We start from the raw sequence: 25868 nt of genomic DNA on the forward strand, positions 1-25868 counted from the left end.
ATCATTTTAGTTTAGAGTGTTACCAATAAGATATTACTGGATATCAAAAGGCATCAGCATCAAGTAGGAGTTGTTTTCATATTCAGTCTTTCTGTGTGTTTATCTGTGACGTGAGCAAACATAAAGTGGTGACTAATGCTCTAAATCAACAATAATTATCCTATTTGTTTTAAATCATTTTTTCCTGTGAGGTTCTTGTTCACCCTCGACTGCGTCCCTGATTCTTCCACCGTGTCAGGGACTAGTTTACAATTTAGTTTGCTGGAGGAATGTATTTAATGAGTGCTGAGGTGCTTTCTGGTTGGTCCTTATTAAAACATGATCCCCCCCCTCCCTCTTTGGCATCGAGCTGAGACTGCCAGCTGTTGCACAAGAAGCTCATATGACCACTGACTGTTTGTGTTTGTGAGATCATAGGAGCATCCATCTTGATAAATACTTATCAGAGAGAGATGAACTGAGGTGGCAGCTCTGGCTGTGCTGGTCTGAAGCCTCTTAGTGGACCCGTGTGGCATTCTCAGTCCAAAGCCTACAACCCCCTCCTCCCGCCATCAATGCTGGTTTCTGATTACTGCCATTTCACTGACCTCCCATCTGTCTGCTTGCTATTTGGTTTCTTAATCCTGTAATTTTCATACTGCGGAGCTTGAGGGTTTGCTTGGCAAACGGGGCTGCATGCTAACACACACACAAACACACGGCCTAGTGGTGAGAAGGAGCTAAAGCTTAATTGCTGTCAGTGGCAGTACAGATGGCGGCATTAACTGAAGTTAAAACAACCCTTATGTAAACCCTCTTGTGTAACCCCCCAGGACAGCCCCATACTGCTACTGCTTTCACGACTCTGTCTGTCTGAATCTGTCCAAGAACGACGGGGAACCACACGAACAGTTGCTCTCTCTTTTGTGGAAATCATGGCGGTCTTCGGAAATAAGTGAATTCCTGCACACGCAGATTCAGCCCTGTAGTGATTTATTACGCACTTCAGCGATCACCTCTGGGATAATTTATTACACTCTGTGCTCGTGCTATTCTGAGACAAACTTCTGCTCTCCTGTGGAAAATCACAAGAGACGACTGTGCCTTTGGTGGTTTGAGAGTAGCTCTAAGTTTCTTAGTGTACTGTAGGTCAATACCAGGAAAAGTTCACAGGCCTGCTTTTGTAGGGTTTTAATGTGATTTAAAAACTATGAAAGAATTACCCAAAATAAACCAAATTAACCATTTTGATTTTTTTTTGCAGATATTCTGTGCATCCATTTGTGTCTTTTGTTTAACACCTTTGAAAACTGTCCTTACTTCACATGCCTGCTGTCCTTTTTTTCAGCACAAACTCAGCTATAACTCTGACTTTTCATTTGGTCAATTTAACAAAGAATAAAGCTGCCAAGGAACCCAAAATACAAGAAAAACAACCCAGGTGTCTCTAAATTATTATTATTTCTATAAATCTTTAGTGATAATTAGGGATGCACCAATCAGACTTTTTCAGTCTCCATAGCGATACCTGGGCTTTGGGTATCGGCCGATACCGAGTACCGATCTGATACCAGTGTTTGATTAATAAGCTGTATGCCTCACTGTGTGGAAGTGACTGGGATCATTTTTTTATGTTTCAGCAAACAGCTGGTATGCTGACACCAGCAAAAAAATCTTAAAAATCAGGAATTACAATTCAGGTGTAAACCTTTTTAATGCAGCAACAAATTGCTTCCTTAAACAGGAATTCAAACTCCAGTATATAATGTATATAGTATATAAACATAGAATTGAATTGATGGACCCGATCATCACCAATACCCGATCCAGCTATTGGAGTCAGTTTCGGCCCGATATCCGATCCGGTATTGGTGCATTCCTAGTGATAATCACTCAAAATATATTATAATAGAACAGTTCACAACTGTAAGAAATAATGTTTCACTATTTATACACAAATACAGCAGAAAATGTAAGAAATAAAACTAATACAGTCTATTTATATGTAATGTGATGCAGCTGTGCAACTTTCATGACTTTCATTTCTTGTTTGTTATTGTGGACTTTCTCCAGAAGCAGTGATATTTACAGTATATACTGTATATAGTATGTTTTCTTATTTGAATGTGATTTGTATGATCTCGTAGCTAATCTCTCTCTGTCCTCTGTGTGTCCTCTGTAGGGCAGCGCAGGGAAGGTGTTGCAGTTCAGACCATCATGCCCTTTGCTCTGGCAGCAGGACAGGAAGTGTGTGTGTGAGCGACCCTGGTTGGCTCTGCTGGGATGAACATGCCACTGCACCAAATCTCCGTCATCCCCCGGGATGTCACCTCATCGCGGGTGTCAGGCAGTGGGAAAGCGAAGGACAAAGACAAGGACAAGCAGGTATGTGAAGAGTTAAAAGGCTGGGGACACAGCTGAGGATTATGGGGTGGTTTCATCACAGAGATATTCTACAACAGCAAGGGGGGATTCTGATCTTAGCTCTGCAAACTGACGTGCAGACTAATCTTATGTCACACATTTGTTTTATTTACTGCACAAACAAGTCCAGTAGAGTAGAGAGAGACAGAGGAGTAATATTGAAAAGGTCGAGTTTGTTTTACCAAGTAAAAAATAGATCCCAAGTAATTTCAGCAAATGGCCAAACAAGACATTCGTTTAGCTTCAAGTGACTGTTCTAGTAGCTGAGTCTTGTCCATCGGGAGCAAAGAGGAAGTAGGGTGACATTGATATAGAGCAACAAAGTTCGCAGACGGAGGAGGTCGGGGTGGATGGATGGCTCAAGAAAACATTGCACTTGTTTCCTGTTTCTCATTGACACTCAACATTAGTTTCTTTTAACCATGAGTGTAGTCATTCCCAAACCTTAACCACATTGTTATTATTGTAACCATGACTACAAAAGTCCCCTAACATTCAGGAAGAAGTCATTTTGACCCAAACCATTATGTTGACCTAATTCTAACCAGGACGCGTTCGTGCCTAAACCTAACCAAACCTTAACCATCACGTTGTCACATCATAAAGCAGATTCATTTTTCAGCAGTGACTTTCAACTGATTTCAGGTGCTGTACAATTATATATAAAAACAACATAATAAAACACTAAGACCAATTTAAAACCAACAGAATATTAAAATAATAAAAGCTTTAAGCCCAATAGGAAAGGAAAAAGGCGACTCATGTCGAGCCAAAAGCCAAGGAATAAAAGTGCGTTTTGAGGTTTGATTTAAAAGCAGGCAGTGTGAGAGGCTTGGCCAACACCAACGTAAAGTACATTACAATAGTCAAGACGTGTGGTGATAAAAAGGACTTAACCCTGGATAAAAGCCGCAGTTGGAAAAAGCTTGATTTCACAACTGAGTTTCTGTTCAGATCATGAAACACTTCTATGTGTCGTTCTGTAGGGAATGGACTGAGGATGTATTTTGTTGTTTAATTTGGAGGACTTGCTGAGAAGTTCTCCATTATCTTGAAGTGTGCATGTAGACTGCCAGGAATAATGAAAATACACTCATGAGAGTGTTTGCATACATTTAATACTGATGGCCTGTTTTTCTTCCCTCCAGAAAAATAAGTCATAGTCTATCATTCATTTTTATACACATTGAAAAATAGTTCCCTCAGTTTTTACTACAGCAAACAAAACCTCAATTTGGTCTTGTGACAGTTTTTGTTTTATCATTGTTGCGAGTGGCAGAGTTGACTGCTTTCATATCAGCGCCACATTAAGTTATGCTCTGCTTACTGTCACTCACACACCCACTGGAAGAACATTTTTTGCCAGATGCCTTAAAAACTTTATTATCTTGTCTGTTCCTTTTTGGTTTATTGTGTCATTGTTTTTAAACTAGGTTTGACAGTGTGAAATTTGTAACTTTAAAAAACAACTCTTTGTTTCATAGAAAAAACTACAAGAACCTACTGAATGCAGACATATCGGCGGAAATGTCAACTAGATAAAGACAAAAGCAAATAGGTTTTAATTCTAAATGACAAAAGTTAAAGAGGGTTGGCGGGTGGAGAAAGTTACCAGAGCTATCTTGTAGTCATTTACCAGAGAACAATCAGAAAGTTAATTTCCTAATGCCAGGGGTGTCAATCTGCATTACAACGTTTCTCTCACAAATAAATTATTTCTATGCTGCCTGTGGGTTGAGCAGAGGTTTTGCATCCAATGAGGCTGGTCAGAGTTCGGTCTGCTTTTCCATTTGTGTCTGAAACTGCCTGGTTTTGCAGTTAAGTAGCGGATCAAATACAGGATTTGGAATCTTTATTGGTTTTGTAAATCGTTTCTACTACAAATTTACAAAACGAATCGATAAAATCCCCAACTGAGAGGACTTTTATTCATTATCTCTGCTGCTTTGAAGGATAGTCATAAAAATCTTTCCAAAATAAAGGCATCAAGCAATCTATGAGGCCACTATTTATACAGAAGAGGGTTAGTGCCACATCTTAGAAGTTCATCCGAGTCTATCACAGATTTCTGATTTGAGGATTTTGACTTTGTTCTTTGAATTCTGACGTTTTCTCAGAATCCAAAGAATTCTCCCAGAAGTCCTTAACCCCTCTCACATCTAGACGTCATTACGAATTATCTGATTTTTTTGTATGTCTGAGGTTGTTATCACTTTTGATTTGTCAAAGAAAGTCAGGTGTGCGCTCATGACCAAATCAGTTCTCAGTCTCACATGCAGCCCATCAATCTTTACTTTCTCCCCCCTCTCTGTCTCTGTACTCCAGCAGCATCAAACACCACAGTGAAGTGCTCTCAGAGTACAGTTGCTTTTTCTGAACTGTGGAACAAAGCGAGGTGCTAAGACAATATGTCCATGGCCTGCCCTTTCTCCTCGGCCTTATCAGCTCACAATAGACCCTGGGCGCTAAGTGCAGCAGCACAGGTGTTCTTAAGAGGCTGCTTCGTGCTGCATATGGTGCTGCGCTTCAGCCTCTTGTGTTGTAGAAGTGATAGTACAAACAAGCTGTGAACTGGCGCCGACATGTATTTTTACATTACACACACACACACACACACACACACACACACACACACCTCGCTGAAGATTCATTTGCTATTATAGCTGTGTTCACTATGAAACTCAAAATAATGCATTGTCATTGCAGAAGTGAAAGTGAACTGGGGTTCACTCTGAGCTGGTCTCATTTCCTGCAAAGTCAAATAAAGGTGTGAGTTTGTGTAGCTGAGATACCTTTTTGTAGAATGCATGTGTAATAGGATTAAATGGTTTAAACTTTGAGAGCAGTCGTAGCAAGGTTACCTTAGTCTGCTGGAGAATAAAAGTGAAACTGTAAGCTGTGTAATGTCTGGGGTGCATTTGGTTTCCCTGCCGCCATGTTTGCTAACAGTGTAAAGATCCAACCTGGCATCTCTCTGCTCAGCATCACTCTCTCCCTCTGTCTGTCTCCTGCTGGCTGAGCCTCCTATTTCCCCCTGAGGAATAAGTGGATAAACGGCAGCGACTCCCGTCCTCCCTGTGGAACCATCAGCAGAGCAGAGAAAGGAGAAACAGAGTGTAGGAAAAGAGGAAAGAGTGAGTGAGAGTGTTTACTTTGAATGCTGATTAGCTCGAAAGTCCTGGAGGTGTTTGTGTGTGTGTATGTGCGTGTGTGCCCAGAGTTTAGTCACAGAGCACAAGCCCATCTGGCCCTCTTAGACAACACAACTGGTCTTTTAGCGCCTCAAGAAAAAAAGCAGAACTTTCCTCTACTTAGAATTCAGAGTTGGTCAGCTGCTCCTTTAGAGAGCAACACATCTTTAACTGTTGCTGGCCACTCACTGGCCTCTCTCCTCCAGCTCCACTCAAGTTCATTTGTCTTCTTCGCAATCCTCTTTGGGTATGTGCTTGTGGGCAATTTGTCAGTGCACTGTGGGTCCTCCACTTGAGATCTGCTGTTTGGGTAGATAAATTGAGTTTTAAGAGTTATTCTTAAAACAGCGTGAAACGACTTGGATAGCAAGAGTTTTATTATGCAGGGGGGAAAAAGAAAAGTTCCTTGACTGTTCTCAGCTTTGGCAAATAATACAGTCTGATATATTTGAGTCTGGGGTTTTTGATAAGGCGAGCAGCGAATGGATTATTATGCACGAGTTGACAATAAAGTAAGCTCTGGCACAGGTTGGCAGGCTGGTTGGCTTTTGTGGTATATCTGGGAAATGCATACTGAGCTTCCGTTGTTTGTTGATTATCATACATCTTTAACCCCATCAGCAATGTCACTTGGCGGTGTTTTTACTGTAAATAAAGTCATTTACATGATCAGCATGTGATTACTGTACATCCAGCAGAGCTGAGAAATGTATCAAAGCTTCATTGGACACAGCTGTAGCTTTCATTTTCACATTAACACATGTATTCACACCAACGTGCATGACCTCGCTCATACTCGCTAGTATTATATTTAGCAGTATATCTCTGACTGTGCACGCACTCAACACTGTGATACTTGATAACCGCCCTTTTGATGCTGCATGTATTTTTTATGAAAGCACAGGGAGCGCTGGAAGCTTTGTCCTTCAATAAGCGCATGTCGGAGTCCAAGGACAGTGAAGACCAGCCGTGTCTCTGATGTTTGGCGGTTTGATAACAGCCGCCGCCGCAGAGCTCCTCTTGGTCTCCACAAAGCTTAGCTCCACCAAACATTGACCACCAACGCGAAAACTTTCAACACAGCCTCCAGGCTAGACGGGGCACTGTCTAATGTGTCTGTATTTGCTGATTCAACTAAGCACTTCTAGTATAGTGACAAAACTCGTTCACTTGAACCAGCGTTCTTGCACTTTTGGTGCAGTTGAAGCATTTTGGCTGAGATGGCAGATAGCAGTGTAGCCTGTTTACTCCACCCAGCATTACTTAATCTCTAAAATATTTTCCAAAGAAATACTGTTTGATTAAATGTGTTTGAAAAATATTTGAAAATATGTTTCTCAGCCTTGAGGCAGAGAAACCTTTTCCAAACATTTGGTGGATCTAAACTGTCCAAATCATTCCCATCCAGATTGCCGTGCCTAGGGACTTGAAAATGGAAATGCTATGATAATCACCCAGAAGGCCTAGGGGGCTGAGTAAACTAGGCATGAAATGCTGAATTATCGGGAAAAGGAGTGTTTACATGTGTGACTCGAGTACATAAGGAATAAACTTAAGGTGGCCACTTCTAGTTGGAAGCAACATGTGATTTGGTTTATTTTGCAGACTTTAAAAGGTGCAAATGCAAAAGATTCTGTGTTTTCACTGGCACACGTACGCTACATACACAAATGATCCAGTGTTAATCCAGTTAATATTCAGGTTACACAAATGTAAACGTGTGCAGATATTTTCTGTCTTTCTCACACACCTTCATATAAACACACACATACAGTCATCCTGGTGTAGATGTTCTGAGGCCAAGCAGGTTCCCCTGGCCTGTCTACAAAGCAGAAGCTGGAGAGAGAAGATAACACTTAGGCAAAATGGGCTTCTCTCTATTCTGGCAGACGTTTTCATAAAGGTATGAATGTTGTGTGTCAGCAAACTAACCTACTTTGCATATGCCGCTCGTGGAATTCAGAAAGATTTCACAAACTCTTCAAACATCCCGTCTTTTGCTGCTGATATACAGTAATTACAAAGTCATTACTGACTTAGAAGTGCAGAAAGTTAAAGGTCAAATGTTTTTTTTTTCTGTGGTGCTTCTGTGTTCTGGTAGTAGGCAGTACTTGTTTTGATCAATTTCATTAGCAGATTAGAGATTAGATCTTTTTAGTCCATTTAATGTCAAAACATAGTAAAAAATGCCTATCACAAGTTCCCAAAATTCAAAGTTAGATCTGCACATTGCTTGTTTTGTGTGACCAAGACTCCAAAACCCCCAAATATTCAATTTACAATGATATATAACAGAGAAAAGCAGCAAATTCTCACATTTTAGAAGCTGAAACCGCTAAACGTTTGCCATTTTTGATTGAAAAACGCCTGACTATTTGATTAATTGATTTTCAGCACTGACCTGCAGGATCCACAGTATATTTACAGCAGCCCATTAACCTGCTGCTGTTATTTTTCCGCCTCTTGACTCTCTGACTCATTATCTAAGCCTCTCTTTCAGGAAACACACATGCCAAGATGTGCAGGTACACACAAATACACTCACATGCCAGCAGCTGGTGTTGTTAGTCAGCCCGTCTGTGCAGGACTTGCACGGGTCCCCTGGAGGACCCTGCTGCGCTGAGCCACTTGAGGTTGAAGTGCTAAAAAACATAATTAAATGTGGAAGCGCCGACATGACGGCCGACCCTTTGAGGGCCTTGAATGTTGTAAGGAAGGACTTTGTTTCACCTTCTCTCATATCATTAGCCCCTGTGATGGCTCCAGGGGTTATTTTACTTTCTTGTGGGAGCTGTGAAACTGTATAAGTTTTATATATGCGATTACAATTGACCCATAGCAGCAGAAAATAGACTTCTGAGAGGCATGGCAGGAAATAATTACAGTCCCCTTACCTGCTCTATATTCTCCTCGTCATGGCATAATGTTGGATGATAGTCGAAGGAGAGTTTGCTTTGTCTCCAGGGTGAGGGGGCACTGTGTGTATTTCAGCTCTTGGTTTCAGAACAGCAGCTATTAGCAGTTGGAGAGACATTCAGAGGAGACGGGTGTCTTCTAATTAACCCCTGCCCCATCGCCCTTCGCTACCTCCGCCCACACACTTATAGACACACTTTCCACAGCTCAAAATTAACACTTTAAATAAGAAGACTCAGCAAGCTGCTTTCCGATGTTCTTTGAGGTAAAACACATTTTCAAATGATAATCTCATGATTTACATTTTATGTGGGCTTTTGTATAACCTAATCCGACAGATGTATAGCCACTAACCTACAGACATTTGTTCAGCCTGTCACACACTGCAGGAACAGAAAGTGCACTTGAACACAAAAAAAGCTCTCTGCTGCTGTGAAAGGCACCAATTTTGCCAGAATGAATTTAAAGGAACCAATTAAATTCTTTGCACACAGTTACCATTTCTCAGATTTTGAATAGCTCTGTTGTCGGAGCGACTGTGGTTATAGTGCACAGAGACACGTGTGAAGAGCCAGCAGATAACCAGAGGCAGACATGCAGACAGACAGAGATGAACAAAAAAAAAAAAAACACAGATGAAGTTATTTCCAGGAGGGAGAAATGAAATCACCACGTGAGAGGCCGCATCTGCCGGTCCTCTCTCCTCTTTCAGACGCTGCTGCCTTAGTCTTTGCTCTGTGCTTCTGTCGCACTACTGTTAACTGGAAGGTGTGTCTCTGCGGGGTGTCTGAGGACACCGCTTAATTGAGACTGTGACATGCTGATTTGACTCCTGTGACTCACATGGCCCTGAACATTCAGCCACTGCCAGTCAGATCAATGGTGGAGGCTCTCTGAGCTCTCCCACGGCGGCCATATTCATCATCCCGAGGAGACACTGCACACGTTCCTCTCACCACAGCCTGTCGCCTGGTTCTGTGGAGTCTGACGCACAATGGCTGCCTGATGTATGCTATTCATATGCTGCCATACACCCCAGTTGTATAATGAGTCTGACAGGACTCATAGCTCTGTCACACTCCATTGTGGTTACCAGTATGTGGTCTCTAGTGCATTCAGTGAAAGATAGTGGGCAGTCAGATGCTTTCCAGTAAGATATGATGATGAGATTCCCAATTGTTTTCATTTGAAGGAGGAGGACTTTCAGGCACAAATACACACCAGAATCTCTTACAATGAGACTGCATCTTATTTTTGTCCAATCCCCAGCTCCCTAAATGTCTTTCTCCAACTTCTCCTCCACTCCCTGCTCCCACCACCTCCTCTTTTTCATCCTCCTCCATCATCCTCTCATGGTGTTATCCAGTGGAAGATTAGCGCAGTTAATCTCTCCGCCTATGGATTCACTAGTGTGGCCACACTGTGAACTCCTCCTTGTTGCTGTCTGGGGAGGCAGATGCCCAACGGCTGCAGATGTTGACTCAATTACAGACCTTTTCGTCTCGTCTGTATAAAATGCCGTGACTGCTTACACTGTAATTCTGCTGCCATGAGCTATAGGGCGCACACACAGTGGGATCACCACCTCCAGTCAACCCGTGCTAGTGTATTCTTTTGTTGTGAAAAGCAGCAGCATTTTAGACAGTCACCTTGCCTGTGTATGAGGAAGAACTTTTTAGCCATGTTAGAAGCAGGCCTCTAGGTATGGCAATGTCGGTTTGTCGATCCTAGTGACTTTGGTGATCCAGATTTCATCTAGCGCCATCATTAGGTCAATTGAATTTTTGCCCAATACTTTGTTTTATGACCAAAAACCTGCAAAACTAATGACATTCCTATCAGCCTCAGCTTAACTTGTGTTCACTGATTAGCAATTAGAAAATGTTAACATGCTAAAACACTGAGCTAGAGATGGTGAACATGGTACAAATTATACCGGTTTAACATCAGTATGTTAACATGCTGACATTAGCATTTAGCCCAAAGCACCGCTGTGTCTCACAGAGCCGTGAATGTGGCTGGTCAAAGGATAAATCCGGTTTAATACAACTTGGGTCTTATTTACAGAGTTTTATTCATCATTTCTATTGGTTATGATAGCAATACGTTCACCAAAGTTACTCTTCAATTCTGGAAACACGGCAACATCAGTACAACAAAGTCTGGCGGGCCAAGAAACCAGTGGTCGGATGATCAAACAGGTTGTAAACAAGCTAAGAATGAGCGCCCCCTTACAATGTTTGATATAATGCCTTAGTATAACACAGGAAAATGGTTTGAATGCACAACTATAGCAAGTAGGGCAGGTCAAAGTTGAAGCAGAGAGTTGGTTAATGGAAGACCATTCTTTTACCATTCACTTTTGTTTTCCAGCAAGTAAGTTTGGCTAATGTGACTTATTTCCCCATGTTCCCAGGTCTCAACAATTAAGGTATTGAGTACAATGTTGGATAGGAAATGATGGCAAAGACTATTTAAATGAGACTCAAGCTGTTGTTTCTGCATCAGTTTTTTGTGTATGACCAGAATGACTTGACTGTGTCCTTGCACCACTTTACTGAGAGCCTTAAATGGCACATTGGAGTAACCAGTCATTTCCTTTGATTTAGACTTTGAGGACTTTTTCTCCGGATGGAACAAAACAGGACCGATTTACTCTGGTTGTTTATACTGTAGACAGGAGAGCCAAAGAATGGAGGCTATAATTGGCATGTCCAGGGTCAGTCAGAGAGACTGGAATAAGACCTGATTTAGACACATTTGAATTAAAAGAGGTCAGTTAAATTTAGCCGGATGTAATTCCCATCATTTGAGTAAATTATCACATTGCAGGGTGTCTGTTTGGCTGCCAAATGAGTGTCACAGGTGGAGATTATTCACATCTTGTGTCAGCAAGGCACATGTTTTCAAAAGTTAAGGTGCAGCTAAAACTATTTTAAAATGGAAAATGAAAGCAGTCCAATGGCCCCTTGTAATATTTGCACTACCAGTGTTTAGAGAAGTGGTTTCAAGAGTTACTTTAAACAAAACCAGTATGATAAAAAGGTACCTAAGAAGAAAGAAAGTTTTCACAGGTCACTAAGACAAAAACACTGCATTGCAGAATAATGACTATTCTTCCAAATGTGTAGGATGTTCTGTGCTTTTGGTTTTCATATTAGTGACGGCCATGACATTTGAATTGGTTTGTGCTGTTTCAGAAAATGAAACCATCAAAGCTTTAAAAGCTGCACAACATTTTTTCATTCACTTTTGAAGCACGTCTTCAATAAGCGGAATTGCTTTTGATCCCTTTTAAGTGTGCACGGTGCAGCTGTGTGATATAAAAGAATTATTGAAATCAAATAAGAATGTGTTATTGGAAGATAATATGAAATGATCTGGATCAGGATAGGAAACAGTCCTCGCTATAATTGCCTGCATGCACGTTTTATGTAGGCAATACATCATTTACAACTTTAATCAGTTGTGAAAATTGTCTTTTTTCCCTCCAAATGATGATTCTCAGGGATATTTGTTGCCCACCTGTGCTGCGCTGATCTGCATCTGTGTCAATCGCTAACTACATTTTGTAACCGTGTGAGATCAGTTGTATAATATTGTCATCGGAGAGCTGCTAAAGAGACAAATAAGCTTTCATCCCACATCTTTCCTTCAAAAATGTTAATCTTTGAATCAAATGATGAACAGATCAGTAGAACTCAATCAGCTTTGTTTGTAAATCAAAGGTGGGAGCCCCACTGTTCTCCAAGAACATTTAACTAATGGACAAACCTGCTACTTTTTCCTATTGTACTTTACAGGAGGGGGAGAATCTATTCTCTGTTATGTTGAAAAGAAAGAAGAAAGACAGCATTCACAAAGAGCTCCCACGGGCAGAGTAGAATACCAGATGTTTGTTGCTTGGAAATGTCTGCAGCTTAAAGCCCAGAGCACATTTTGAAATCTTATGATCCATCTTCAGCAGGCGAACAGCAAGTGTCTCAACAAAGATTCATCGTATGATGCGTGCTTAGAGAGATGAAATCTGCTGTCTCTAGATCAGTGCTTAGACATTTTTAGACATAGAGGTGTTTATGTAAATGAATTGCTATTGCAAATGTTCCCTCTTGACCCTGGAAAGTGTTTTTTTTATTTTGCCTTTATTGCACCTCTGGACCAGTTCAAGACAAAAGAGTAACCGATAGAGATAATTGAGTCATATCACGGGTCATAAGCCACTTTTGAACCCAAGAAATTGTGTTCACGGTGCTTATCTTATCCCTCCTCAGCCTGTGGATGGCACAGCTGCTTGAATGCACTAGCACCATGGTCTCCTGATGAGGCTTTCACTGAGCTCTGCAGAGAGCAGAGCACTGCAGCCCGGCATTGACATTCACCTCTGTCTACCGAGAGGAGAAATTGAATACAGGTAGAGCACACTGAACAAGCACAGACACAGGGTCCAGGTGAGAGAATAAAAAGATAAGGTGAAAGAGAGCACAATTACGCTCTGTTGTAAACAACTTGAAGGAAGGGAGAAAGGAGTATGTTGTTGCCGTAGAAACGGAGCAAAACGAGTACTATTGGCAGGACCGAAGCAGCAGAGGCAGAATGTGGAGAAACAGCCTGCTGTTAACCCCAACATGCCTCAGCTTTGCTTCTGTCAGAGCTGTCAGATGGCTTATGTGGCAGGAGCGCTGTGGTTTCCCACTTTGCTTCATCAATGAGTATTCAGGTAGTGGTCTCTCCGAGGACCAGTGCCATCCGCAAACTAAACCAATGTCCTGATCTCAAAGGCTTTTGCAGGTGCGCCTGACTCAGAAAAATGTCTTCTCTGTGAAATCGAGGTGAAGCCTATTTGTAAGAGCAGGAGCTGTCAGTCCTCTGTCATTTTGATTGATGTGTTTATTTGAACCCACGGCAACTTCCACACATGCATACGAAGGCGGGTGGCTACCCCGTTATCCGTCGCCTCAGGTCACGCTGCCGGGGATGACAGCAATCAGGCCGTGTCTTTTGAATGCTTGCATGCACGAACACACTTTTGTTCCTCTTGCAGGGCTGTGGCCTCCCTCAGGGTTGCTAATAGATTATGATGGTGCTATATGTGAAACACGAAAATCTCAGGCCACTGAGACAAGAGGAGCATGGGGGACACGCAGGCAGAGAGAATGAGTCATCACCGTCACCTACTTTAATCAGCGTTGTTTTTATCGTTTCACTTCACACCACAAGGACTCCTTTTTAATAAGTTTTCATGGAACAGAGGGCATCTCTTAACCATAACCCGTTTAAGGTTAACAAACTCAAATTGACTGTAATTGCTTTTTTGGCACAGACACAGAGAAGCGCGCACACACACCGCTTTTATTAGCACTAATGTTCGGGAATGCTTTACTTACACATACGTCCATTGTTTGTTTCAGTGTTGTTTACCAAAACAAGTTGAGGTCAGGGTTGCAGTAGCTCAGTTTATTGGATCGGGGGGGAGTGTCTGGACACATTCGTCTCTTCACTCTGACGGCGTCGTCACATTACGAATCTGTTAAAGCAGCGCATGTTGAGCGATATCTTCAAAGCACTGCAGTCAATCGTGACAACTGATAGTGTTGGCAAACTGTCGCCTTTAAGTGCATACTCGAGACTTGTCTGTGTGTGTGTGTTTTTTTTAAATGGTATGTTGGTGTGATTTGACGGAGATGACAGTCATCCTCAGTTGTTGACGCTGAACAGAGTCCGCTGTGTTTAAGGCTGCACACACCGACTCCAGGAAGTGTGCAGATCTGGGCAAGGGGAAAGGATTTTTCTCTTGGATTGGCAGGAAACTTGTTGAGCGTGCTCACAGCGTGTAAATCTGTTTGTGTGTGTCATCCAACTTACACACATTCACATGGAAACGAAGCCAGCCACATGATTGAAAGCTGAAACTGCTACGCAATAAGATACAGAATTGAGCGAGGACAATGGAGTATTAGTGGCTGGTGGAAGAGGATCTGATGCGTTGCTTCTGTTGACCACTCGAAGCACTCTGACTGAATACAAAACGTATAGACCGCTGTTGGTCTCCCAGGGAGCTGAATTACGCCGCTGAACAAGCAGCTGAAACTCTAGCTGCAGAAAAGGGGCACTTTGTACGAATGAGGAAAATGTAAAAGTTGCTGCTTCCATAAAAATGTAATCACTCTTTTCCTGAGGACATTTGATATCTTTGTTAATAGCTGGTTGATGCCTTTCCTCCCTCTCTCCCAAACCCTAAATACATGCTTATGTCTCTGAAATGTGCAATACAAACGTGCTTATCTAAGTGGAATTAATATGTAATCACCACTCAGAAATTTTATTGCAAAATGTGAGTAATGCATTTCTTGGTTTTGAGCTTGGAGCAGAGCAGTTAAAGCACCAGTTAAAGTTTTCGCATGAAGAGTAATTCCTGTGTGTGTTTATTGGAAGCGACTTCGCTCTATAACACTGTTGACTCGGGGCTGAGATAAAGAGGGAGCAGCTCACAAGGCTCTCTACTTTAAGGAAAGGTTGTTGAACTTGTTGTTAGGCCTCAAGTGTGATGAAAGAGGGAGGGGATGGAACAAGCGGTTGAGAATTGCTGTGAAAGCCAAAAGATGTCATCAGGAAAGTATCGCCATCTGCTCCCTCTTTGAGAGCTGATTTCAGTCCCATTTCGTGTGGAAACGCCGCTCTTTACGGTGATATTTGCTCAAAGCTGTCTGCACACAGACGGAGAGCTGACCACACAAACATTGACAGGGTGGAGTGAGATTGGAGCGGTGATTGGAAGGAGGTCTGAGTAAATTTAGAGTCAGTGGACAATGAAGATGAAATGTAGAGAGAGAGAGAGGGAGAGAAAATGTAGAGGAGCTTAGGGAATAGCTGAATATGTTTCAGATGGCAGAAGCGGGAGATGGAAATGAAGAAAAAGTAAAGGTTGGAGTGTGGACCAGCTGGGAGCGATAGGATTTTGACTTCATGCTTATCACTTCAAAAGACCGGCTGTAAAATGCAGTCTGCTCCTCTGCACACCTTCCTCCATCTTTCTCTCTGTCTCTCCCCTCCTAACCTGAGGTGAAGTGGATCATTTTGGAGAATGTGAGGCCTAATAGTTACGGTTTGATATGCTGTGCAGTTATCTTTCACAGAGACAACCTCTATGTCCCGAGGAGCTAGCTCATTCAGCGCCGCATGTAAGCTTCGGCTCTGCGCTCCCCTCTACTTAATGTGAGCAGCAGTGGTCATAGAGTACTGCATTTTTGGAGTGTGACATTGTTGCTGTAACAGTCGAAACAATCTTCCAGGGGCACCAGGGGGAGTTTGAGACAATCAAAACGCAGCATATTGGTTTCAAATCCGGCTTTGTTTTGTTTCACGCCACGATGTGCCCGTCATCCATTTTACCGTCATCTTGTAGTGTCATAAAAATGATCTGAAGCAATTCACAACAGCTCGCTGCAGCCTCATTGTGAGCCCCTGGCAGCTGCGTCATGTGGCACGGAACAATCCTGACCAACGCTGTAAGAGCTTTCAGCCATATGGAGACGAAAAAAAATGGAGCACACAGGTTGATGAGTAGTGGGACTCATTAGCGAAGCCAACAGCTTTGTCGCCCGTCGATCAGGGGATCACAGCTGAGGTGACAAACGTGATAACAAGGTGTAAGCATGTGAAAGGCTACTTTAAGCTTCAATTGAGACGTCAATGGAGGAGTGGTGTGTGGGGATGTTTGAGATTACAGCATCTTGATCTTGTTACCGTGGGGTGAGGGTCACTGGGAGGAGTGGACTGTCACATATCATGTATCTTGTAAAAAATGTCAGCATGAGTCACCAGAAACAATCAATACTGTAATTATGTTGAAATACCTGAATTACATTGCATTAGTCATTTACTGTTGAACATCCATTATTCTCTTAGTAATTCTTATTTTAGTAAATTAGTACAAATTTCCTACTTAGTTTTCTGGAACGAACTATTTAATTTCCTTTTGGGTTAAATAGAGACGGTGTTTAATTGCTACACTTGCAATTAAGTAATTCCAATTAAATGCTAAGATAGGATAACTAAGAGACTTTTAGTCAGTCACACAATTAGCACATGTGAAGAATATTAAATGTAGCAGTTCTTGTAAAATCCTTTTTTTTTAAACTCAATGATCTAAACAAACTGAAATAACAGTCTCAGGCCTTTGTATTTGTTTTCCTCTATCAGGAAGGAAACTTTCATTAAATATTTAGAAGATTATAAGGAAAAAAGGAACCCATAAAATATAGCGTTAGTCTTACTCTTTTGTCCCCAATAAAAGTTTTTATTGTTTTGTTTTGAAGTTGAGTTGAGGGTATGTACAGGACCAGACCAGCAGGGGGCAGTAGAGCAAACAGTGTATCTGAGCTTAGAGTAGCTCTCTGTCCCTCTGTCCTTGCAAGACCAGTGGATTTGAACCAAGAACTGCCTTTTGATGCATCACAACACTCACATTTGTTTACTCTCTCTTGCAACCTGCCTCCAAATCAGTGCGATGGGTTCTTAATGTCTGTGGTGCAGCCTCGAGGGAGATTTTGTCCTAAACTGTTTTCTCCTCAAATTTTGTGAATTTGAATCTAACGTGTCTGGGTTTTTTTTTTTATAATTACAAGCAATAACCCAATATATATCCAAAATATTTTAGCTCCCTGGTTTCCCCTTCTGAGCTTTTGAGCATTTTCAGGCATTCAAAATGCAAATGTACCTTTCAGAGAATTGCAGGCATGAGGCATGTAAGACGAACAGCCTTTAAATGCAAATTGCTGCTGCTCCTCTGGACCGTATTTATCTGGGAGCCAAATGAGGCTGGACCTTAAAATGGCGATTGGAGTAGGTGTGTGGGGGACAGATTCATTGCTCCATCCTTCATCCTGCATCATCAGTGCACGGAGTTGGGAGAGGAAGAGGGTGTGTAAATCCAAGGTTACTCACCTCAGGTGGCTGTAGTGTAGAGGAGTGAGTAGAGTTGCAGCCCACTGGTATACAGAACATCAAAGCATCAAACAAGCTGAGTTGGAAAGAAATGAAACTGTCTGAGGAGGTTGTGTTTACTGTAGTCTTTTGTTCATCTGCAAAAAACACACCTCTGAGGATGCTGTCCTCTGATGGTAGGACTTAGAGGAATTATTTATACTTCCTGTTTGTGTAGTTTGCTTTTGTGTCAAAAGATGCATGCTGTGTTTCCGTTCAGCTACATCAGAGATAAAGCAGTTCAACTTCGTGCCATTTCAACATTATATCACCGCTGTGTCTCCACACAGTCTAATAGCTAAGACTTTTCACTGAGGTTATTTTGACCTGTTGTTTACTGTGGGTGAAGGCGGAGATGGAATTGGTTTAGATGTGGGAGAGGCAGCTTTATAACCCCAGGCATGTTTGTGTGCCAGGAGCTCCCCGCTGAGGGTTCGAATGCTGCAGGGAAGCAACTTACAACCCCGAAATCCTGATCAGATCTTTGAAGGGCAGGAAAAGGAAAAGTGTAGCTGTGGTTAAAGAGGATATTATTGTATTCTGAGTGTGTTTAAAATACCCTAATCCTTATATTTGCAATGCAGACGTCTCCACTTGTCCAGGGTAAATAATGGGTCACCATCTGTTTAACAGCAGGTGATGATCGATGATGTCATAGCTAGTGGACAAGGGGCCAAAGAGGAGCAAGGTGGGCACTGAGGAGGGGAATGCATTAGCGTTTCTAGTGATGCACATTTATAGCAAAAGTGTAGCACAGATGATAGATCTAAAGAGTTTGAAGAGATGGCTGGATGGAGTATCAATCATATCAGTCATTTTCACACAGCCTTTGAAAAATCCTCCATTCTCCTTTCCTGCAAAGACTGAAAACAGAACTGTTATTGCTACTTTCTTATTTGAAAAAGACATGATAGCAATTGTAATTACCCTCACCAGGCTGCTGATGTTTGTAGGAGACAGAGCTAAAGCCAGTCTTGGCCTGCCCATTGATTTTACTTCAAAGAACACAAACATCTACTGTATTATTGCTTATCTTCTGTCAATAAGAAGAACTTAGCAGACCGTGTACATTTGTGGTCATTCAGTTTTAAATTTGAATATCTGTGCTGGTGTTTTAGCCAGTTCTGTTCATCTAGCCCGTGGTCAGACTAATTGTGTGACATTAGGTCAGCCAGGTCGAGAGTTGAACAGCACAATGAGCTCTGCCATCGGGGCTCTGTGCCGCTGCCTGCATCTCAATAGCTTCAGATGACTCGTCTGCTCAGACACACACTCGCATGCGTACCGTGGAGGTTTAATTAAGTGAGAGAGATTCTCGTCATACCTAGTGGCACTCGATTCACCCCGCTGAGAGCGTTACGCAGGTTCTAGGTCTGTCGCCGGCTTCTGCTGTCGTCCCGTGCTCCTCCATAGAGCCTAATGCACTGGTGAAATACTTATCTAATTTAGAAGGTTATCACTAGCCCCAGGTGCTGATGTGGAGGCTGATAGAGTCAATGCTTCAGTCTACACAGTGAACGCTGCGGGTGCTTTTTTTTTTTTTTCCAAACGCTGATAAACCCAGATGCTGGCAGACGTTAAAGAGAGGGCTGTGAGGCTGCTGGCTAATGCATATCTTCAATGTGATGTGTGTGAATGTGTGCGGATGCTAGTGCACATTAGATAACAAACATGAGCCAGCACCTGAACTCTCTGTGAGGAAATCATTAAAGAGCCAAAGATCAGTCTTTCATCGATTGACCGGCGGTTTGTGGTGCTTTACTCTCCATATTTGCTACAGTTTACTAAACAGCACGCTTCTCTAGAGCTTAGAGAATGTTTTTCTGTCCTGTCCCTGTTAAATAAACATACATATAGATGAATAAATAAATAACTCACAGTGTTTACAGACACACTCACTTCCTCTTTACGACACCATGTGTGTGAGTTTCACAGAGAAGCACAGGATTTTATTACATAGCAATGAGATCCAAACCTGCTGGTACTTTTGAATGTTGTACTGTGAACATTTGGGTGAATGTACTATTCCAAGGTGTTCTCATCCCAACTCGTCATATACTGACGCTTTGTCAGAACCCTCGGTGTACTCTTTTCTGTCGCAGTAAACACGTGCTTACCAAGCCCTCGGCATCACTTTTCCATCGCCGTAAACACGTGCTTAATGTTGTGAAGTAAACAAAAACACTTGCTTATGTTCAGGCCATAAAACCACTATAGTTAGGTTTAGGAAAAAACGACATGGTCAGGCTTAAAACTACTACATTTGTACAGTGAAAATGACACTGAACGTTGTGAACAGGGGACGTGAACGAACAGCTGATTGTAGCGTGAAAGTGAAACTTAAAGCACGGGACACAAACAGCCGTTTCCCAGATGAAAGCCTTGTGTTGGTTGGACCCATCCACCTCCCCTCCTGCCTGCCGGTTGTGTCTTTTCGCTCTTAAAGCTACATCACCACACCCCTGGTGCACCTTCTCTGAGCATTTAATATTGCGGGGATGGGTTTACTTTGTAGTTAATAGAAAGCCCGGTGCGTCGCATACCGACTCTAAAGGGTGCCTTGTACATCCGTATCTAACACCGACACCCTGGGATTGAGAACGGGCTGACTATTCTAGTGTTCTCTGGCTCAAACTTGCGTCACACTGTGGACATTTGAATGAGACACTTTTAGTGAATACTGTCTTTTGAGATACTACAGTTCAGTCACAGCTGTGCTGTCTCTACTCAGTTGTATTGTATTACTACTGCTGCTCTGATAGGTCACTGTGACCCTGTCTATCACCATATTTCTTTGAAGTACAGTGTGTTATGCTCTGTGCCACGACAGCGAGTCACTCATTAGTGATACGGAGCTTTTTCTGCTCAGTACTGCAGTCTGCAGCCGGGAAAACACTATGAGACTGTGAACAGGCTCTGCATCACCACTGACGTTTGCAGATTGCGCTTTCAGAGAAGAACACCACGTTCATGTTTTCCCCAGAGTGGACAGATTGGACTCCAGTCGAGTTAAATTAAACATGTCTGACCTAAAAGTGGCAGCTCCGACTTGTTTTAGGCAAAACCAGGAGGTGAGGGATTCAAGTCCATAGTTCTTGAACTATATAAAATACTGTAACTTGTGTGGACCTGAACAAACCCTGAAGCCTGAATGAGGATATTTATTTCAAACCCTTTTTTACTTACAAACATTTATTTTAACACAGAACAATTGATGCATATTGTTTTTCATCATGGCCAGATGTTGCTGCCATGTCACCTCTAACTTCCCATTACATCCAGTATATCCAGTACTCCTCCCATGCTGAAAAAAATACTTCATTTGTGTTAGATTGAGGTAAATGGATTTAATACTGCATCACTTTATTTGGAATATGCATCATGTGAGCACAATATAAACTAAAAATGCATTGTTTTTCATGCATAATACAGTACATATGGGCAACACGTGGGCTGATAAACTGATTGCTTTTGTGAGTTTGGGGAATGACACCCATGATATCCACCTGTTGTCCCAATTCAAATCAATTTTATTTATATAGTGTAACTTTTACAATACAAAATTGTCTAAACAGTGTCTAAAGTTTATTTTTTTTGTAGTTAATTGTTATGGCCAAATCAAGATAATAAATCATCGTTCAGTTGTGCGGTGTTAGCAGCTTGATTTAACTCCTACTCTTTTGTTTTGTTGAATGAATCATTTATTTAACATTTTCCAAGGGGAATTGTAAATGTGCCGCTCAGTGGTGTAATGATTCCCTCCAATCTGTAGTTACTGTTCTGTTGATGTGCGTCATCTTGCCACCAGTGTGAATGTCTGAATTTTGCCCTAAGGTGCATACACTGGCATGCTCCACAGTCCTGTTGCCAGCCCGGCCAGAAATAGCCTTTTGAAAGTGTGGCTCCCAGAAAGAGGTCACTTTACAGTTTGTTCCCCCCCTCCACCCGGTCGGTCACATGCACTCACAACCCCTTTCCACAAATCTCCATTGGCTTTCACTGGCCCATTGGGTGTCAAACTTGAAGAGCTGGTGAGATATTGTGCAAGAGGACAGTGGGCAGTGAGGAGAGCCACAAATCAATAAAGCCACTTCAGTCGGTCCCTTGTTATTTTGGGCTGGTGAATTGGTGGCATTGTGCCGTGGTCGTGCTGCCGCAGTGACGGCCCACTTAATGTTTGCGCTTGTGTATTTTGGTCTGAAGATTATGTACCATGAGGCTCAGAAACCATCCTCCACTGCATTACACAGAGATATGTAAATGAAAAGCAAAGCTCCAGATCAAAGCGTTGCATACGGTTACAGCAGATAAGCAAAGGATCCCTGTGCAGTTATTCAACATTTTACAGAATATTAAACAAGGAAAAAACTTGAAGAGAGAATTTTTGAAGAGTTTGTCTTTGATTTTTCTCACGGACCATCACTCCCCTTCTTCATTTCGGGCTCTCTCCCCTCGTCTCGTTCTCTTAATTTGAGGTAGATTTGATTGAAACGTGCGGCAGGCAGACAAGCTGTAGTGTTGTAGTTATCGGTATGCATGACTGTATTTGAATATGAACTGAAAAGGCTATTACAGTGCAATTTCACGCCCAATGGGACATCTGACATGTTTCTCCTTCAGTAGAAAGCAGACTGTCAGAGTTTTCTCTTTCCTCTTTCTTTCTTTCTTTCTTTCTTTCTTTCTTTCTTCCTCTGTCTCTGTTACCCCTCCATCCAACTCTCTGATATTTTCACCTCCTCTGGATCAGGCTGTTAGACATCAGCTGTGATTGATATTTTCAGACAGGGGCTAAAGTCAGTCCAACCACTGTTCTCTTTAACCCACCTTAGCTTCACATTAGAAAGCCCCGTAGTGGTTCTGTCAACCTGTGGTGAAAGATCACCAGCTCATTATGTGTTGTTAACGTGACAGGGCTCTTAGCTGGCTGAGCGACCAGAAAATCTACTCTTGCATTATCTGCAGTTATACAGTATAGCATATTCTCACCTCGGCATAACAATCTGCTATTTTTTATCCCACTTCCTACCCTTGATGGCTGAATCAAATTGTTTGTCTTAGAACATGCAAAAATTAGTGCTGTCAAGCGACAGGATTGGAGACATTATGTTGATGTGCTGTGAAGTAGATGCATCTTCACTTTTAGAAACCAAGTCATTCTATTGTACAATGCTCTCTTTTATGTTAAAAATGAAAACACCTTGTACATTAAAGAAAAACAGGGGAAAGCAGGAATAGGGCATTCTGAGGAGGTTTTGGGGGAAATTTGCCGTTTTCAATGGTCTTCCACTAACTCCACAGATTAGAATGAACACTGCTGGAAAAATATTATAAGATATTTTAAGACCCCACACCAGGAAAAATACAAGAATACAAGCTTAATGTGTTGGAGACAATGTGGCTCAATGGAGGCAAATCATTTCCATATATTCGGGGATTGTCCAAAACTGAGTTTACTAAATCCAGTACCACCTACACTGGAGGATTGCTATGGGATCATTTTTGAAATATTTAAAATGGAAAAGTTGACTTACACTTTGAGGATCCAAAAAGGCAAATTTTACCAGATTTGGAATAAATGGGTTGAATTTATGACCCCAATACGAGCAGACTTTGTACGACTCCACTAATGTTCTTTTCCTTCCATCATCTTTATGAGAATATTGAGAAAGAAATGTATGCCCCCTTGGTTGTTACATCTTTAATAGAGTGTGGGATAGGCATATGTAAGAAAGTTAAACGTAACTGCTGACAGTTTGAAGGAGAAGTACGCATGGGCATGTAGGCTGTATACGTGTGGGTATGCAGATGAATATTGATGTGGAGTGGTGGAGATGTGTTATGTCTGTACATGTGGAAGAGTATAAGTGAGGATGGAGGACCTGCAGTTCTCCAGAGGACTGACCCACAGTTGCTGCGGCATGCGCATTTCTCTTTTCATGCATATGCATATATACTGTACATATATATAAAAACTGGAAAAGGGTGTAATCTGAAAAGTGTTATAAACACTGTGATGGTGCCTTTTCCAAATAAAAATAAAATAATTAAAAAAAGAAACCATGTCATTCTGAAGCTAGTTATACAAACCTCCTCACTCAGTGACATCAGTAGCTGTTTTCTGCCGTTGCTTCATCATTTAACTACGGCCTAGTTCCAATTTGACACAGTTCATTTACAAACCACTAACTGATGGGGTTTGTACTAGTTCACATTTAGCGTATAGACCAGGTTTTCAGACAACATAACATGCTAAATGGGCCCCTTTGTATTTCCTGTTGCAATGGTTGTTAATGCAGTAGCTGACAGGAAGTAAACCTGGGTCAAAGCTGTTGCCTATAGCAACAGAATGGCAATGAAACGGTCTATTAGGACTTTTCATTCAGTATTGAAGTACACCAGAGACAATGGCATGTTCAAATACCAGAACAGTTTCAGTGGAGAATTTTGCATTGTGTAAAAACAGATCAGCTGAAAGCTGTTTCTCCATCAATGTCATAAAATTCAGTTATATTCATTAAAAGCCCCGATTGGCCACAGACTCAGTTGTTAGTGTAATCACTCATGTTACCTAACATAAAAACTATCTAAGAAGTTTGACGTACTGTAATCCGGTGTACATAAGATATTTTAAATGTGGGGGAAAGAGATCTTTGGTGTCGGATTGGGAAACTGCATCGGCAGGTATCCCAAAATGAGGTATCGGTAGAGAAAAAGTCATCAGTTGTGCAATACTGCAATATTTAATTCAATATTTAATTTTAATAATTCACAATGTGACTTAAATAAAAGTACAGAAGAATTATCCACAAAATATACTTAAAGTTAAATTACTCATTATGCAGAAAAGGTGTTTTATCATATTATTATATTATTATTACTGATTTAGCATTTCAATAATGTTGAGTTGAACTATTTTAAATACTGTTGGGATCTATGTTCTAATCCTATTTTACATATATTTTCTATACTGTTTATAAAGTGAGTTTGTAACATGTCAAATCTTAATCTACAAAGTAACTAATATGTAAAATAAATGAAGTGGAATAAAAAATACAATATTTACATCTGAAAGTAGAAGTCTCATAAAATGGAAGTCAAATACCTCAAATCTGTACTTGAGTAAATGTACTTAGTTACTGTCCACCATTGAAAATTGGAGACTCTTGTAAAGACTGTGATGTAGTTGTTGTTGTGTTGAAAATCTAAAATGTCTTTGTTGTGTTAGCTGGCCAAAGTCCACAAGCCGAGGCCAGTGAACCTGCTGTAAGACTGTATTTAGAGGCCAAAGCCGTCTAAGCGGTGTTACTCAATGAAAGTAAAGTGCTGCTCAGCTCATTATCCAATAGAAAGGACCCGATCTGTCCTTAGTGTAGAGAACAGCAACTCTCACTTCTTCTAACATAACTTTCATATCAAAGTCCTCATTAAGGCCCTGAGGTTGTAGGTTTTCTTTATCGATATTGATCCTTCGAACAAGGTCAAGACTGAATCATTTGGTAAAAGAAATGACACACAGCGTGAATTTATACTCAACAATAAACCAGTGTTGAGTCTTAGAGGGCTTAATGAATTATTCACATGCCTGGGCATACTGTTTGTGACCTGCCGGTGACAGCACAGGGCATGTTTAGTGTGTTGTTTAGCATATTTTAGTCTAATTAGATGGCTGCAATTAACACACTATGTCTTTCCTTCATAGCATCTTGCTCCTTATCGGCTTACCTTCTGTCTTTACAAGCAAGCATCACCTTTCTAAAAGGTTTGATTGTTGTGTGTATTAGTGGACTTTGGCCTGTAGTATTGACCAGTATTTGAGTGATTGTTACTTTGCCCTTGAATACAGCTGTGAAGATGTGTATAATAAATTACCCCCTGACATCTCTGCTCTACCTTGCATCCCTCTGTGCCTGCTGGGGATTGGTGGAACCAGCAGTAACGGCCTCTCTGATTGGTGTACAATGATGGTGGTTTATAAGAGGTTTGGTGGCTGACTCTTTGTCTTAAAACACTCACAGATTCAGAGGGGGGAAGCTTTGTGTACATGTGTGTTGTACTGTGTAGTAGTTGCAGGACAGGCTCAAGTAGGGTTAGGCGAAGGTACTTTAAGGTTAAGCTGAGTGTGCAGAGCAGAGTCTATTTAAAGGACACCGCCTCCCTCTCATGAATGATTCAACAACAGTTTGCCCCTCCCCCACCTCATCAAGATCAGCTGGAGGAAGTGGTTGCCCGGCCAATGGGATTACAGTACCGGATTGACTCTCTGTGTGTGTATTTGTGTGGGTGTGTGTGTGTGTGTGTGTGTGTGCAGCTGAGAGGGAGAGCAAGCCTGGACAAGCAGCAGCAGCAGCAGCAGCTCTGCCTCTGTGTTTGTTTGTG

General features: G+C 41.7%; 1 protein-coding gene across 2 annotated transcripts in view; it reads left to right on the top strand.

Annotated features, from left to right (window-relative positions):
* The window catches only part of marchf8 (membrane-associated ring finger (C3HC4) 8), an 84669-nt gene that overhangs the window by 23089 nt on the left and 35712 nt on the right, over positions 1 to 25868 (top strand). For both annotated transcript variants that reach the window (XM_074645859.1, XM_074645860.1), the window contains exon 2: positions 2162 to 2364. In XM_074645859.1, the coding sequence (XP_074501960.1) occupies positions 2263 to 2364 (102 nt within the window). In that variant the 5' untranslated portion in view covers positions 2162 to 2262. The remainder of the gene's footprint in view (positions 1 to 2161; positions 2365 to 25868) is intronic.

This window comes from Sebastes fasciatus, chromosome 9 (assembly GCF_043250625.1).
Source record: "Sebastes fasciatus isolate fSebFas1 chromosome 9, fSebFas1.pri, whole genome shotgun sequence".
Taxonomy (NCBI): Eukaryota; Metazoa; Chordata; class Actinopteri; order Perciformes; family Sebastidae; genus Sebastes; species Sebastes fasciatus.